The sequence below is a fragment of the Aulonocara stuartgranti genome (assembly GCF_965226115.1).
Source record: "Aulonocara stuartgranti genome assembly, chromosome: 6".
NCBI lineage: Eukaryota > Metazoa > Chordata > Actinopteri > Cichliformes > Cichlidae > Aulonocara > Aulonocara stuartgranti.
Window position 1 is genome coordinate 39,000,885 of NC_138944.1, and position 16,664 is coordinate 39,017,548.

A 16,664-nucleotide genomic window follows, 5' to 3' on the forward strand; every position below is an offset into this window, starting at 1 on the left:
CTGCAGGGGAAAGAAGGGAATTTTGTGTGTATATATATATATATATATATTAGGGGTGCAACGATACACAAAATTCACGGTTCGGTTCGGTTCGATACTTTGGTGTCACGGTTCGATATTTTTTCGATACAAAAAAATGTTCATGCATTTTTAATTTGTCATTTATTAAAATTATAAATATATATTTTAACTCAAAAGTACAGTTTTTAAATTTAACCCTAACCCTTGTGCGTGTTTTTTATTTTGACAGCGAATGCGCACCTGCGGACCACTTATGTGCAGCCCTGGTTATTTAGCTCATCATATTGCAGCCACAGAAATTCTTTTGTCCATGAAACCATAAAGCTGCACTTTCTTTTTGCCTTATAGTCTCATTTGTCATAACTTCTCCGTTTTGTGGTAAGCTTTTCTTTGGCTGTCACTTCTTCACCCTGACCTGTCTTATTTGGCTCAGCAGAACTAAAATATATATCCTGCTGCTTTTACACACGGACTCACATAAGCTCAGCGATTCTCTGCGCGATCAACCTCTCACATGTTTAAGCTTGCTGCGGGAGATTTCACTTGTCATGTTTGCATAGTAAGCTAACGATTAATAAGACGATGTCAGAGGAATTGGTGCACAAATTATCATCACTCACAGATCAGTGCTGTCGCTCTCTATACACAGTTCGCACGATTGCAAAGTGAAAGCAAAAAAAACAAGCGCAAATTCAAACGCGATTTCAATATGTCACATATTGACAGTGTCTCACCAATGCCAATGACATAATTACCCAGCTACATTTCCGAAAGAATGCAAAAGCATTGACATATATTTTTCCTACAATAGCCCGACGGGCAGGGAAGAGATAGATTTTGGTAGCCCGACTGAAAAAATCTCTAGCCCCGGGACGTCGGGCTAGCGATATTGCAAGCCCTGTATCTGATTGAGGAATCACTCATCTTTGGAAAAGAGAGTTTATTACAGAGAAATGGCTCTTTCCAAAATAAAAGCTATACTATCCGCTTCTTCTGGGCTATATTCTCAGCAGCATAAGGAGAATCATGTGCTAACAGCTGTCTAAATGACTCGGCTAAAGTTAGTAGCATGCTTGTTGTTTTTGTCTTTGCACTAGGATGATGTCGGCGTAAATGTGCAGTCATATTCGTTGTGTTCCCACTAGTGCTTTCAGGTTAATCTCGTTGAAATGACCTTAACGCCACAACACGGCAAATCTCTGTTAACGAGCTACCGCCGATCGCTCTGTGCATGGGGCTAGATGGCCAACATGTTAACGAGCTAACTGCGCTAACACACTAGTTCACACCAATGTAATTGAGCATTGCGTGGCACATCCAACATACTGTTTTACTTTAGTCCATGACTCGCTTACCTTCAGGGTCATATGTCACATGAAAACCAAAATAATTCCAAACGCCAGATCTGAATGAGGTTCAATTTGCCTGTTGCAAGGAGAGCTTAACTTCTGTCTCGCTAGCTTGCCCTGCGCTCTTCCTTCTGACGATGCTGTCTGTGTTGAACGCTCAGTGGATCTGCGCTCGACAGTGCAGCCTAGGCGGAGTAGTCGAACACAGATTCACTGAGCGCTCAACACAGACAGCATTGTCAGAAGGAAAATTGATAAAATAAATTACAAATGTTGTATTGTTCGATACATATGCGTACCGAACCGAAAGCACTGTATCGAACGGTTCAATATCGATACGAATATCGTTGCACCCCTAATATATATATATATATATATATTAGGGGTGCAACGATACACAAAATTCACGGTTCGGTTCGGTTCGATACTTTGGTGTCACGGTTCGATATTTTTTCGATACAAAAAAAATGTTCATGCCTTTTTAATTTGTCATTTATTAAAATTATAAATATATATTTTAACTCAAAAGTACAGTTTTTAAATTTAACCCTAACCCTTGTGCGTGCTTTTTATTTTGACAGCGAATGCGCACCTGCGGACCACTTATGTGCAGCCCTGGTTATTTAGCTCGTCATATTGCAGCCACAGAAATTCTTTTGTCCATGAAACCATAAAGCTGCACTTTCTTTTTGCCTTATAGTCTGATTTGTCATAACTTCTCCGTTTTGTGGTAAGCTTTTCTTTGGCTGTCACTTCTTCACCCTGACCTGTCTTATTTGGCTCAGCAGAACTAAAATATATATCTGTCTGTGAAGGTTCTCAGTCATCCAGGTCATCGTAGTCAAATATATATCCTGCTGCTTTTACACACGGACTCACATAAGCTCAGCGATTCTCTGCGCGATCAACCTCTCACATGTTTAAGCTGCGGGAGATTTCACTTGTCATGTTTGCATAGTAAGCTAACGATTAATAAGACGATGTCAGAGGAATTGGTGCACAAATTATCATCACTCACAGATCAGTGCTGTCGCTCTCTATACACAGTTCGCACGATTGCAAAGTGAAAGCAAAAAAAACAAGCGCAAATTCAAACGCGATTTCAATATGTCACATATTGACAGTGTCTCACCAATGCCAATGACATAATTACCCAGCTACATTTCCGAAAGAATGCAAAAGCATTGACATATATTTTTCCTACAATAGCCCGACGGGCAGGGAAGAGATAGATTTTGGTAGCCCGACTGAAAAGATCGCTAGCTCCGGGACATCGGGCTAGCGATATTGCGAGCCCTGTATCTGATTGAGGAATCACTCATCTTTGGAAAAGAGAGTTTATTACAGAGAAATGGCTCTTTCCAAAATAAAAGCTATACTATCCGCTTCTTCTGGGCTATATTCTCAGCAGCATAAGGAGAATCATGTGCTAACAGCTGTCTAAATGACTCGGCTAAAGTTAGTAGCATGCTTGTTGTTTTTGTATTTGCACTAGGATGATGTCGGCGTAAATGTGCAGTCATATTCGTTGTGTTCCCACTAGTGCTTTCAGGTTAATCTCGTTGAAATGACCTTAACGCCACAACACGGCAAATCTCCGTTAACGAGCTACCGCCGATCGCCCCGTGCATGGGGCTAGATGGCCAACATGTTAACGAGCTAACTGCGCTAACACACTAGCTCCCACCCATGTAATTGAGCATTGCGTGGCACATCCAACATACTGTTTTACTTTAGTCCATGACTCGCTTACCTTCAGGGTCATACGTCACATGAAAACCAAAATAATTCCAAACGCCAGATCTGAATGAGGGTGGGGGAGGTCCATGTTGCAAGGAGAGCTTAACTTCTGTCTCGCTAGCTTGCCCTGCGCTCTTCCTTCTGACGATGCTGTCTGTGTTGAGCGCTCAGTGAATCTGCGTTCGACTACTCCGCCTAGGCTGCACTGTCGAGCCTAGGCGGAGTAGTCGAACGCAGATTCACTGAGCGCTCAACACAGACAGCATCGTCAGAAGGAAAGTTGATAAAATAAATTAAAAATTTTGTATTGTTCGATACATATGCGTACCGAACCGAAAGCACTGTATCGAACGGTTCAATATCGATACGAATATCATTGCACCCCTAATATATATATATATATATATATATATATATATATATATAACCATCATGGAAGGGCAGGCCCCTGCACGGTATGTACCACCGGCAGATAGAGGAGGTGGCTGATATCCAGAAATCCTACCAGTGGCTGGACAAAGCTGGACTGAAAGACAGCACAGAGGCACTAATCATGGCAGCACAAGAACAAGCTCTGAGTACAAGATCCATAGAGGCTGGGGTCTATCACACCAGGCAAGACCCCAGGTGCAGGCTGTGTAAAGATGCCCCAGAGACAATCCAGCACATAACAGCAGGGTGCAAGATGCTAGCAGGCAGGGCATACATGGAACGCCATAACCAAGTGGCCGGCATAGTGTACAGGAACATCTGTGCCGAGTATAACCTGGAAGTCCTGAGGTCAAAATGGGAGATGCCCCCAAGGGTGGTGGAGAATGACCGAGCTAAGATCCTGTGGGACTTCCAGATACAGACGGACAAAATGGTGGTGGCTAACCAACCGGACATAGTGGTGGTAGACAAACAGAAGAAGACGGCCGTAGTGATCGATGTAGCGGTTCCGAATGACAGCAATATCAGGAAGAAGGAACATGAGAAGCTGGAGAAATACCAAGGGCTCAGAGAAGAGCTCGCGAGGATGTGGAGGGTGAAGGTAACGGTGGTCCCCGTGGTAATCGGAGCACTAGGTGCAGTGACTCCCAAGCTAGGCGAGTGGCTCCAGCAGATCCCGGGAATAACATCGGAGATCTCTGTCCAGAAGAGCGCAGTCCTGGGAACAGCTAAGATACTGCGCAGGACCCTCAAGCTCCCAGGCCTCTGGTAGAGGACCCGAGCTTGAAGGATAAACCGCCCGCAGGGGTGCGCTGGGTGTTTTTTTTATATACACATATACATATATTTATATGTGTACACACTACCATTCAAAAGTTTTAGAACACACCAATTTTTCTAGTTATTCATTGCAATTCAAAAGTCCAATGAAGAGCATGAAATGGTACAAAGGTAATCGATGAACTGCCAGAGTTTGCAAAGAAAGTCAAGGCGTCAGTGAGTACTGAGGGCAACCTCTGACAGGAAGAGGTCTGGCAGACCCAAAGCCACAACTGACTCAGAGGACAAGTTTCTGAACATTAACAGTTGTATGATAGGTGGCTCACAGGACAACAGCTTCAAGCACAGCTTAATAGTGGTCATAGTAAGCAAGTCTCAGTTTCAAATGTGAAGAGAAGGTTTCGAGGTGCAGGTGTGACAGAACGAGTTGCAGCAAGGAAGCCATTGCTAGGATTGCATCAGAATAAGGCAAAGAGCCATGCGTAAAAGCTTTGCCAAGAACTACCTCAGGAAAAAAGAACAAGATGGTAAGCTTGAAAACATGGAGTGTCCAGCACAGTCTCCAGACTTAAACCCCATCAAGCTGTTTTGGATGAACTGGACAGCAGAGTGAAAGCAAAGTAACCAAGGGCAACACATTTATGGGAACTTCTGCAAAAGATAGGAAAAGAGGTGTTCAGCTGTTTTATCTGCCAAAGGTGGCTACTTGCATGAGTCAAAAGTTTAGAATACAATAAGTTTAGGTCTATATATTGATTCCATGATTTCTTTTCTAACTCCAATTTCTTATTTGTACTATACTGTCATTTCAGAGTGCAATGAGACATCAAACTGCATTATTTTCAATAAAAAACTGGAAAAATTGGGGTTTTCTAAAACTATTGACCGGTATTCATATATAACATTATACACGACATCATATATAAATGAATTCTGCTCTCTACCAGAAAATCCTGACGGAGAGTGTCCAGCCATCAGTTTGAGCCCTGAAGGTCAAGCACACTTGGATTATGCAGTAGGAATATGACGAGAAACACACCAATCCACCCCTGAATGGCTCAGAAAAAAATAAGTAAGCAATGATGTTGTTGTTTGTTTTGTTTTTTACTGTGGTGCATAAGTGTCTTCCACTCCTTGATGCTCTCCTTGATGGTAATATTGGATGCTGGGTGCTTTGCATTGCTGAGACAGGCTAAAACATTTATCTGTTGTTGTCACACTTCTGAAACAACATCTGCAATGTTGTTTCCAATTTCTGATTCTGTGGCTGTGATGATTTTGAGTAGCAAACATTTTCTCAGCATGACAGAAAGCTTCAAGGTTTTTGTAAGGATGCCTCCCTCTGCTTGAGTGAGCTGTCTGTCAGACAAATTTTTCCCCTACTTGTCTACATTCTTTTTGTGTGTCTGATATCGATCCCTCTATTAGCAGTTTAGCCCTATTACGCCCTTCGTATCATATTTTGATACATGGGTTTCTGAGACCTCTATCTCATCAACATGATCAATACTTGCCATAATTTCAAAATGTTATGGAAAAATTATTATTTTTGCCTAAAATTAACATTGTTGTTAACAAAAACACAATATAAATTTTTGTTGAATCTGCTCCTCTTTTGATTTTAAAGTATCAAGTAAAATTTGTCTCACATGTTTGTTTATCAGTTGACCTAAGGCATAGCAGCAGATCTGTGCCTTCTGGAAGATATTAGTAGCTTGGAAGCTCTTAACAGATTATCTCATTACAGACTTTTAGAAGTTCTTTGACTTACATTAGATTTTAGAGTTTAATTACAAATTTCATTGCAGTCAATACTTCTTTAGTCTGACAACTAAGAAGGGGTTAGTCAGTACTGCATTGCTGTTTGGTTTTCCAAGCTGTAGAGTCAAGTCTCAATTCGGTTGTCTAAGAAGCTTGGAAAGAAAAGCGTCTGGACTTCTTTAAGTTGCTTGAAGACGTTCACCTCTCATCCGAGAAGCTTCTTCAGTTCTAAGGGCCAAATGGTGGAGAGTCCCAGATTTAAACCCAGTGGGAGTTTTCCCCCAAAGAGGGACAAAGGACCCCCTGATGATTCTCTACCTAATCACATGAGCCAAGGTGTGAAAACGGGTGTGGGTCACAATCAGCCAGGGTTTCGGGTGAGCTCATTGTGAAGCCTGGCCCCACCCTATCATGTGATTTCCTGAGGTCAGATGGCCCAGGGTGTGAGTGGGCGTTAAGGCGTCTGGGAAGGGATCTCAAAACTGGATTATAGATGTCAAACAGTTGGTGTTGTAATCCACCGCCTCTGTTCAAAGATGGTCGCTCACAGTGGACATAAATGGCTTCTTTCCCTCCTCTTTCAAACCATCTGTCCTCTCTGTCCAAAATGTGAACATTGGCATCCTCGAAAGAGTGTCCTTTATCCTTAAGATGCAGATGGACTGCTGAGTCTTGTCCCATGGAGCGACATCATATATAAATGATCTCAATTGGTGCATCATATCTTTATTCTCTTCCCCCTCCTGCCCCCCCCCCCCCCCCTCTTTCTTAAATAGATAACTATCATATCTGATATCATATCTCACAGTACAATAATATTGAATGGGTTGCATTGTTGTATTTTGTCATGTTTCTCAGGTCTTTGTCTGAATTTCTACGAACATTATTGCTAAGGATTGTCTTATTGCATTGGAGTCACACTGGGTTAAATATGTACACTTGGGTTTTAGGGGGTATTTATTATTTTCTTCTTTTTTTTGGGGGGGTTGTATGGAAGCCCCAAACGCAATTTCATTGTTCTTGACAATGACAATAAATAAATAAATACAAATACAATTCAGTTGTTTCTTCATGGGTGCATCCAATAGTAATAGTCAGTAACAGTATGTGGGCTGTGTTAGTTCTGCTATATTAGAGCATTCCACTGATGGAGGAGAAGGAATTGGTGGGTTTCTTCTCTGTTAGATGGAAAGAGTGGGTTCTTGGCAGCTTACCACCTCCTAGGCCAATTAAGGAGGAGAAGGAATTGGTGGGTTTCTTCTCTGATAGATGGAAAGAGTGGGTTCTTGGCAGCTTGCCACCTCCTAGGCCAATTAAGTAATCCAGCTTCCAACTCCAGGGAGTTTTTAAAACTTCCATCCATCCAATCATCTTCTTCCACTTATCCGGGGCCAGGTCGTGGAGGCAGCAGCCCAAGTAGAGAAGCCCAGACCTCCCTCTCCCCAGTCACCTCCTCCAGCTTGTCCGGGGGAACACCAAGGCATTCCCATGCCAGCCGAGAGATATAATCTCTCCAGCATGTCCTGGGTCTGGCCCTTGGGGCTCCTCCCGATGGGACATGCCTGGAACAGCTCACCCAGGAGGGGCCCAGGAGGCATCCTTGTCAGATGCCCAAACCACCTCAACTGGCTCCTTTCGATGTGAAGGAACAGTGGCTCTACTCTGAGCCCCTCCCAGATAGCTGGGCTTCTAACCCTATCTCTAAGGGAGAGGCCAGCCACCCTTTGGAGGAAGCCCATTTCTGCCTCTCGTTCTTTCGGTCACTACCCAAAGCTCGTGACCACAGGTGAGAGTAGGGGCGTAGATCGACTGGTAAATTGAGAGCTTCGCTCACACACTCAGCTCTCTCGTCACGACAACAGACCGGTACAGTGTCCGCATCACTGCAGCCCCAGCACCAATCCATCTGTCGATCTCCCGCTCCCTCTCCTGTCACTCATGAACAAGACCCTGAGATACTTAAACTCTTCCACTTGGGGCAAGAACTTGTCTCTTAGCCCGAGTGGGCACTCCACTGTTTTTTGGCTTAGGACCATGGCCTCAGATTTGGATGTGCTGATTCTCATTACCACCTTGGCTGCGAACCATTCCAAAGTGAGATGGAGGTCATTCGACTCGACGAAGCCAGCAGAACCATATCATCCGCGAAGAACGGATGAGATTCTGAGACCACCCAAGTGAAAGCCTGCCGCCACTTGGGTGTGCCTAGAAATTCTGTCCATAAAAATTCTGAACAGAATTGGTGACAAAGGCCAGGGCTGGCGGAGCCCATCACCCACCAGGAATGAGTCCGACTTATTGCTGGCTATGCGGACCAAGCTCTTGGAACGGTTGTATAAGGACCGAATGACCTGACTCCCAGAAATCATCCCCTTATCCCCAGACTCTGCTTCCTCCACGTAAGATGTGCCAATGGGATTAAGGAACTCCTTAAGGTATTCCTTCCACCGCCCGACAATTTTCTCAGTTGAAGTCGGCAGCGCTCCACTGGCACTATGCACAGTACAAGTAGAGCACTGCTTTCCCCTCCTGAGTTGCCTCCTGAGTTGCCAGAATCTGTTCAAGTCAGTCCAAAAGTCTTTTTCCATGGCCTCTCTGAACTCCTTCTACACCTGAGTTTTTTCTTCAGCCACTGCCCGCACTGCATTCTACTTTGCCTGTCGGTACCTATCAGCTGCCTCTCAGGTCTCTCCAGCATCCTCCCCTGCCACCTGATCCAACTCACCACCAGGTGATGATCACTTGACAGCTCAGCCCCTCTCTTTACCCAAGTGGCCAGAACATATGGCTACAGGTCTGGTGATACAATTAAAAAAATCGACCATCAACCTGCAGCCCAGAGCGTCCTGGTGCCACACGTCCAGTGTTGGGAAGGTTACTTTTAAAATGTATTCCGTTACAGAATACAGAATACATGCCCCAAAATGTATTCTGTAACGTATTCCGTTACGTTACTCAATGAGAGTAACGTATTCTGAATACTTTGGATTACTTAATATATTATCGTGCTTTTTACAACAACGTGAATGTACTATTGCTGTGTGATTTATTACTATTACTGAAGGTCCGCGACTCCGAACTGTAGTAAAGGGACCTCTGACTAATACGGCGGGGTCCCTGTCGGCTCATAGCCGAAAAATAGCTTTACTTTGTTGTGTGGGTCAATTTTTCTTGCGAGAGACAGAGAGAGGTGTTGAAAAAGTTCACATGGACAAGTTCTAATGGTTGAGAAGTTTAATGTTTACCAGAGCAGCTGCTTTTTCAAGAGGACTCTTTCTTCAGCGGCCAATAAAACCTAGTTCTAAAAAGGGTTCTGGGAATACCCAGTTGGTCCATGTGCAAATTGTGAACCACTAAGGCTCTGAACTCTTCAGGGAGAACCAATTGATAGGTCACTTGGTCCTGCATCTTGCCTTATTATTTTACCTTGTTGTGTAGTTCTAAGCGATTTAACTCCCACAGCAAAAATGGGAAATCAGGGAGCTCTTTGCTGGAGGTGGGGTGAGGTGTTTCTTCCAGTACAATCTGTGCTATGACTTCTCTGATAGTTGGATCAGATCTTTGTTTATCCTTTATTTCAGGATAAGACAATGAAGAAATTGTGGGTAAGCCATGTTTGTTCTCTGAAACAAGGTTAGTGTTAGCTTTTAGTTTTCAAAATAAAAACCGGCATCACTTTAGCCAGCTCCTTATGCTATAAATTCTGCACTCAGCTTTGCAGTTCTCCAATATGTTTGAGATGCAGCCAGATGCTTCTCATTTAACATTTTCGCTTGGTTTTTCATTTTTTTCCTAACTTTTCATTTAAATCCAACTCCCCTGTATTTCTGTGTACCTGGCCTGTACAACTATAAATGCTGTGTTTGAAATGTCTGCCCCCCTCCATTCTTTCACATAAAGGTATGATCCCAGTCACATGGCCATATGGCTGAGAGCTCATCCCAGTGATCTAAACCGACACTCAATGTAACCGAGCATTTTGAAATGAGGAACACCAATTCAGGCTGGATACTAGATTTGACTTCTGGAAAGCCCTTGATTAACAAAAGCAATAACTCTAAGCTGACCTTTGATACAATACTCATCAATATATCACTTGACTGTTAAAGCTATTAAATCAGCTTTTCTGTCAAACATAATTTCTAGCAACAGTCACCAGCCCCGAGTTCTTTTTAATATTTTGAATTGTTTGTTTAACCCCTGTGGTGCTGTTCATGTGAACATCCTCTGCACTTTGTGAGAACTTTCTGGGATTTGTGGAGAGTTTCAGTCTAACCGCTGCCTTTGACACAGTTGATTATAACATTCTTTTATCAAGACACAAACATGCTGTTGGTTTTAAAGGTACAGTTTTATTACAGTTTAAATCCTGTCAGAGAGGTCTTTTTCTGTTGCAACTGGGGAGTACTCCTCTTCTTCTGTCCCTATTAGTTGTGATGTACCACAGGGGTCTGTTGTGGTCCGCTATGTTATCTTTACACATGCTGCCTTTGGGAACGATTTTCAGGAAATATAATATTCCCTCTCACTGTTATGCTATTGATATCCAAATTTACTTCCTGATGAAATGGGATGCCTCTGTCACACTGCAGCCTCTGTTTATCTGTCTACATGACAGTTAAACCCTAAATGAAAACAAGACTGAAATTATTGTTTTCGGAAATCATAGCTCTTTGGATGAAGCAGCATATACCCTATGGCCAAAAAGATCGAACCTAAGAACTCCAGTGCGCTTGTCTGTATTAAAGTAATTAAGGTGCAGTTATTTCATCATTCACTCCAGTGTAAACACAAACTGTTAAAAGCTACAGAAAATCAAGCACATTTTATACATTATTATTTAAGAAGAACCACTGAGTTCAAATTACAGGCCCTTTAGGCTGTAAATCAAATCAGTTATTGTGGTAGAATTCATTTAGTTTCATGAAGGAAATTTCTTTTGTGTACATTTACATGTAGTGTTTTTATTTTTGGTTGAATTGTGCTGCAAAGAAAATTTTAATTTTAACTGGCAATTCCCTTAAAAAAATTTTCCTGTACTGTATTTCAGTGTTATGTCGTTTTTATGTGTCTCTTACTGTGAAAACTAGAAAGCAGCATGTTGTCATTGCCGTTGGTTATTAATATTAACTTCCTGTTGACTCACACATTTAGGTATTTATATAAGCAGGTACTGATGTTAAGTTTATGTGTGTTTTGTTTTTTATCTGTGTTCTAAACATTGTTCTCTAAACTTGTGTTTTTTATAACTTAATACAAGTGTCTATTCTGTATAATACTCTTTGAGTAACATTTGAGAATTTGCTACAATAGTGGGAGTGGCAAAATCTACCCTTTGGTACATCCTGAAAAAAAAAGAAAGAAAGTATTGGTGAATGCAAAAAGACCTGAATGTCCACAGAAGACAACAGTTGTGCATGCTCGCAGAATAATTTCCATGGTGACGAGAAACCCCTTTATAACAGTCAACCAAGTGAACAACACTCTCCAGGAGGTACGCACACCAATATCCACCTACCATAAAGAGAAGACTCCAACAAAGTAAAAACAGAGGGTTCACTGCAAAGCGCAAGCCACTCATAATTTAAAAAAAAAAAGCCAGCACAGTTGTGGAAAAACATTCTTTGGAAAGATGAAATCAAGATCAACTTCTACCAAAAGGAAAAAAGTATGGAGACATGGAACAGCTCATGATCTAAGGCATACCACATCATCTGTAAAACAAGGTGGAGCCAGGGTAAGGCTTGGGCATGCATGGCTACCAGTGGAAGTGGGACACTCGTGTTTATTGATGATGTGACACAGGACAGCAATTCCAGCTAAATGCATTTAAATTGTTTGGGTGGCCTTTCATACAGAAGGACAATGACCTAAAACATAACCCAGCCACCCAGGAGTTTCTTAAAGCAAAGAAGTGCAATATTCTTGAAAGGCCAAGTCAGTCACCTGATCTTTACCCAAATGTGCATTCATTTTACTTCAGGACTAAAATTTGGAAAGAAAGACCGACAAACCAACAGCAACTGAAAGCCGCGGCAGTAGAGGTCTGGCAGAGCATGGAAAAGGAGGAAATCTGGTGATGTCAGGCTTTCATTGGTAGCAAAGGGTTTTCAACCAAGTATCAGAATTGAACATTTTATTTTTTTTAGTCATTTAATTTGTCCAGTTACCTTTGAGTTCCTGAAATGAAGGGATTGTGTTAAAAAAATACTTGAAGTTTTCACATGTCTGTGAGAACCTTCACAGACATTTTACACTTCAACTGCATCTGAGTTGTTTCACTTAAAATTCATTGTAATGTACAGAACCAAAATTAGAAAAAAGTTGTATCTGTTGAAATATTTGTGGACCTAACTGTGTTTGTTTTGCAGGTAAAGGTGATGTGTTTGGTGACGTGTTCTGGAAGGAGATGACACTGGCTCAGTCCTGCGCTAATGTCCGAGCATTGACCTACTGTGACCTCCATATAATCAAAAGAGATGCGCTGCAAAAAGTTCTGGAGTTTTACGCCAACTTTGCAAACCACTTTGCCAAGAACCTGGTGCTTACTTACAACCTGAGGAAGAGGGTGAGTTTGCTTTACTGATGTATATTTAGTATCTATTACATGTATTTTAAGTCATGCCAAAAAAAACCTTTTCACGGGACTTTATACAGTCCTAAGAAAAATTTAATTTACCACGTGATTCAGTACATTGTAAAAGCACCTTAAGCAGCAATAACTGTATGTGAAATTAAAACTCTCACATCATTTTGGATGAATTTCAGGCCTTCTTTACAGCAGTGGTTCTTAAACTGTGGTACTTGAGTTCCCTCTAGTGGTATACAGGAAATCTCTCAAAACAATTTCCAAATTAATAATATACTGTGGTGGGGTGAAGCGTCTTTACTATAAAAAGCCCACGTAGAGGTTGAGCTAGCTATTCCACCCCAAAAAGAAGAAGGGAGAACTCCTTTTGTGAGATACTCACTGCATTACATGATGCTTCAGAGCCTTAATGACCAAGCACATGAACTCACTCATGGTATAAACATCTATTTCCATCGAACAATAACTGCCAGTAAATTTACACTGTAAAATTAACAGGTACAGTTAAGATTCACGTAACAATAACAGATGTAAATAACACAGTTTCCTCATCTTCCTCATCAACACATGTTCCTAAGGCATGATCGGAGATAACTAGCCACTCCCAACAAGCCACAATACCATGTTCTGATTGAGAGATTTCTGAAAAATGAAAACGTACAGCACTGCTATCACTTCCGACATAAATGAAGACAGAAAACTAAACAGAAGTGACATTTGTAGGGTTACTGATGTTGGGCTTTGTTCCCCTTTTGTTAAAAACGCAACACACAAAAATACTGCAAAAGGAAACGGTTGCCTTATATACAAAGTGTATAAACTCCAAATGCACATTTCACTTAAAAATTAAGATGTGAAAATGTGAACAAATCAACTGTTAGAGATATTCTTCTCCTGTTGACCCCCCCCCAAAAGAAATAAATGAGTCTTCTCATCAGATATTGATGCTTCTTTCCTGTGTGACAAAAAATAGGAGACATATGTTTGTTTGTTTGTTTTTTAAGTTAATTCCCAATAAAACTGTTTTATTGCTAACTACATTGCTGTCTGTATTATTGCTGAAGTCCTAAATGATCACCTTTGAACAGCACTGACTGGGAGGCTTTGAACAGATCACATAGTTCAATTCAACATATAAGACTTTAAGAATGAAAAGCATCTATAAATGATTGGGTTATTCTTAATCCCCATTTGTAATATTGTTTTTTTGTCACAGACAGCTATGCTCCAAAGGGAATAAGGTAAAGTGGACCAAGAGTCTAGGTGAGAGTGAGAATTTAGATAAGCATGTAGCCACTCCCATAAGACACGGCTACGACATGCCCAATTATAAAAAATTTAATTTGGTAAGGCTAAGCCTCCCCTATCTATAGGCAGTTGTAGAGTTCCAATCCTTAATCTAGGTTTCTTGCCACGCCAGATAAATTTTGAAAAGGCTTTTTCTATATCACAAGAAACTTTCTGAGTGATCAGTAAAGGTAGCATTTGTAGGGGATATAAATAAACGCAGGAGAATACTCATTTTGATTAAGTTCACACGCCCCATAAGAGAAAGCGGCAATTTTTGCCATCTATCTAAATCTTTTTTTGATTTTTATTATAACTGGTGATAAGTTCAGTTTCCATAAATCTTTAAGAACTGGTGGAATGTTTAGCCCAAGGTATGTAAAGCCGCTGGGGGACCATTGAAAGGGATTAGAAATATCTGGCAAAGAGTTAATCTGATCACCCATGACTTCTGATTTCCCAAAATTAATTCTGTAACCAGAGAATGAGCTGAACTCATGTATAGTAGACATAATAGCTGGTGTTGATTGTTCTGGTTTTGATAAGAACAGCAAAATATCGTCAGGATACAATGCTATCTTATGATTTGTTCCACCCACTGTTATACCATGCACATCTCGGTGCTGGCGAATGGTGTCAGCTAGAGGTTCAAGTGCTAATGCAAAGAGGTAAGGGGACAGGGGACAGCCTTGCCTCGTACCTCTTTGCAGTGGAAACGCTGATGATTGTACACCATTAGTTATGACACAAGCTTCTGGAAGTTTGTAGTGTTGTGGAAGTTTTCCATTTAAATAAAGCCTGCAGACAAGCGGTGAGCGGTAGCTAACATTCTTTAATCAAAACACACAAAGACAACAGACAACCAAGCTTGATGAAGTCCCTGCATGTCCGCGGGACAGACGGTCAGCAGAGTCTCCCTGAGCCTAGCATGGCTCTCAGTTAAATACCTTCTCCAGGAACAAAAGGCAGTACACAGCTGTTTCACACCTTAAGGTTCAGACTCCCTTGCTACCTCCCAGAGTCCTCGAAGAGACAAAAGACTCTTCCTGTGGAGTTGTCTGCTTCCTTGCTAGACCCCCGCCATTTGTCTTTCAGTATGAGTGTCAGACATGTTAAAATCCAGTGGCACCAAGGCATTATACAATAAAATAATGTGATTAATACGTAAGTAAAAGAAATTCCTATACAGTAGATAGTTTTAATCCATGCAATAAAACCCTCACCTAAGCCAAATCTTTCTAATACATTAAATAAATATGTCCACTCGATTCTGGCAAATGCCTTTTCGGCATCTAAAGATATAACATAGGCTTTATAATTTGTCTGATTCGAGTATTGTATAATATTTAATAGTCGTCTAATATTTGTAGATGAGAAACGATTTTGGATAAAGCCTGTTTGATCAGGGTTTATAAGCAGTGGGAGAATGCCCTCAAGCCTCCTTACTAATAGCTTGGAGGGTAATTTAGCATCGACATTGATGAGGCTGTATGTCTGTATGATTCACACCTATCTGGTGATTTATTTTTCTTTAAAATTAACAAAATATTAGCCTGTCTAAGTGTTGAGGGCAATTGTTCATTCTTAAAAGAGTCTAAAAACATATCAGTCAATGGTCCTGCAAGAAGATGACTTAGTGTTTTATAAAACTCTGGGCAGAAACCATCAGGCCCTGGTGCTTTTCCTCCTTTAAGGGAGTTAATAGCAAGTCGCACTTCCTCGTCTGTCACAGGGTTATTTAACTCTTTCCTGTGACTTTCTGATAACGATACAACAGGCACCTTCTCTAGAAATTCCCGCATCTTCCCATCTCTATTAGTACACAATTTGAGTTAAATTGAAGTACACCAACAGCAATTGATTGAATATGATTAGTTCTATTACGGCACTTATATTAGACATACTCTTAATTTAAGGATACCCAGCCCAGGCTACGGTGTATTGGAACTGGAAGTTCTACATTTATTAAGGAATGACTCAATTGTCCCCTCCTTTCTTATTTGTCTTTTCTTACGGACTTTATAAAGTAAAACGAGTTCAACTTAGAAATATAAATGAGGTGGACTGTCCCGGGATCTGTGGGGCCGGGAGGCGCTGCTGCACTGGGCCCCGGTCTGGATGGGCCTGGGCCCCCTTTCCCTGGCGGGCCGTGGAGTATGGGGGTGCCTACTGGGGACAGCGGGGGAGCTGGCCCCAGGGAGGGGTCACTTGCCCCTCCCTTCCTTCGCCCTCTTCCGCTCCACCACAACCACCCACACATGCAGGACCTTGGAGTAGGGGTATGTCACCAGGGTGCAGAGGAGGCGCCCCCCCCCCCCCCCCCCTCTGTCCCCTTCTGGCTGCCTCTGCCTCAATTTTATCCCACAACTTAGACATTCACATTACTCACACTCTCATTACACATACATATAGGATCTTGGGGGTGGGCACGATACACGGAATCCAAAGTACCATCAGGGTGTACACCTCACCCCTGGCGTCGTTGCCCACCTCTCAATTTTAAATACACGTAGACATTGAGGGCTAGCAGGAGGGGCTATGTGCTTACCTGCTGCTCTCTGGCAGGTAGCTCCATGCCCTCCTGGGTTTTAAATGCACCTTAGAACACACATGCATCAACACTACAATGAGCGGGTGGAGGGAGGTTTGGAGTCTTCTCTCACCCCCGTTCTCTGCGACCTGCTGGAGTGGGGGGGCTAGGAGGA

The 16,664-nt window shown here is 42.0% G+C and overlaps 1 protein-coding gene across 2 annotated transcripts in view; it reads left to right on the forward strand.

The window, feature by feature from the left end:
• LOC309708432 (voltage-gated delayed rectifier potassium channel KCNH1) overlaps positions 1-16,664 on the forward strand; it is a 106,810-nt gene that overhangs the window by 79,757 nt on the left and 10,389 nt on the right. The window contains exons 10-11 of one of the 2 annotated variants that reach the window (XM_082536484.1): positions 5,270-5,394; positions 12,455-12,539. In XM_082536484.1, the coding sequence (XP_082392610.1) occupies positions 5,270-5,349 (80 nt within the window). In that variant the 3' untranslated portion in view covers positions 5,350-5,394; positions 12,455-12,539. Of the gene's footprint in view, positions 1-5,269; positions 5,395-12,454; positions 12,652-16,664 lie in introns of those variants that run through there. The other variant, XM_082536483.1, reaches the window with a different exon arrangement.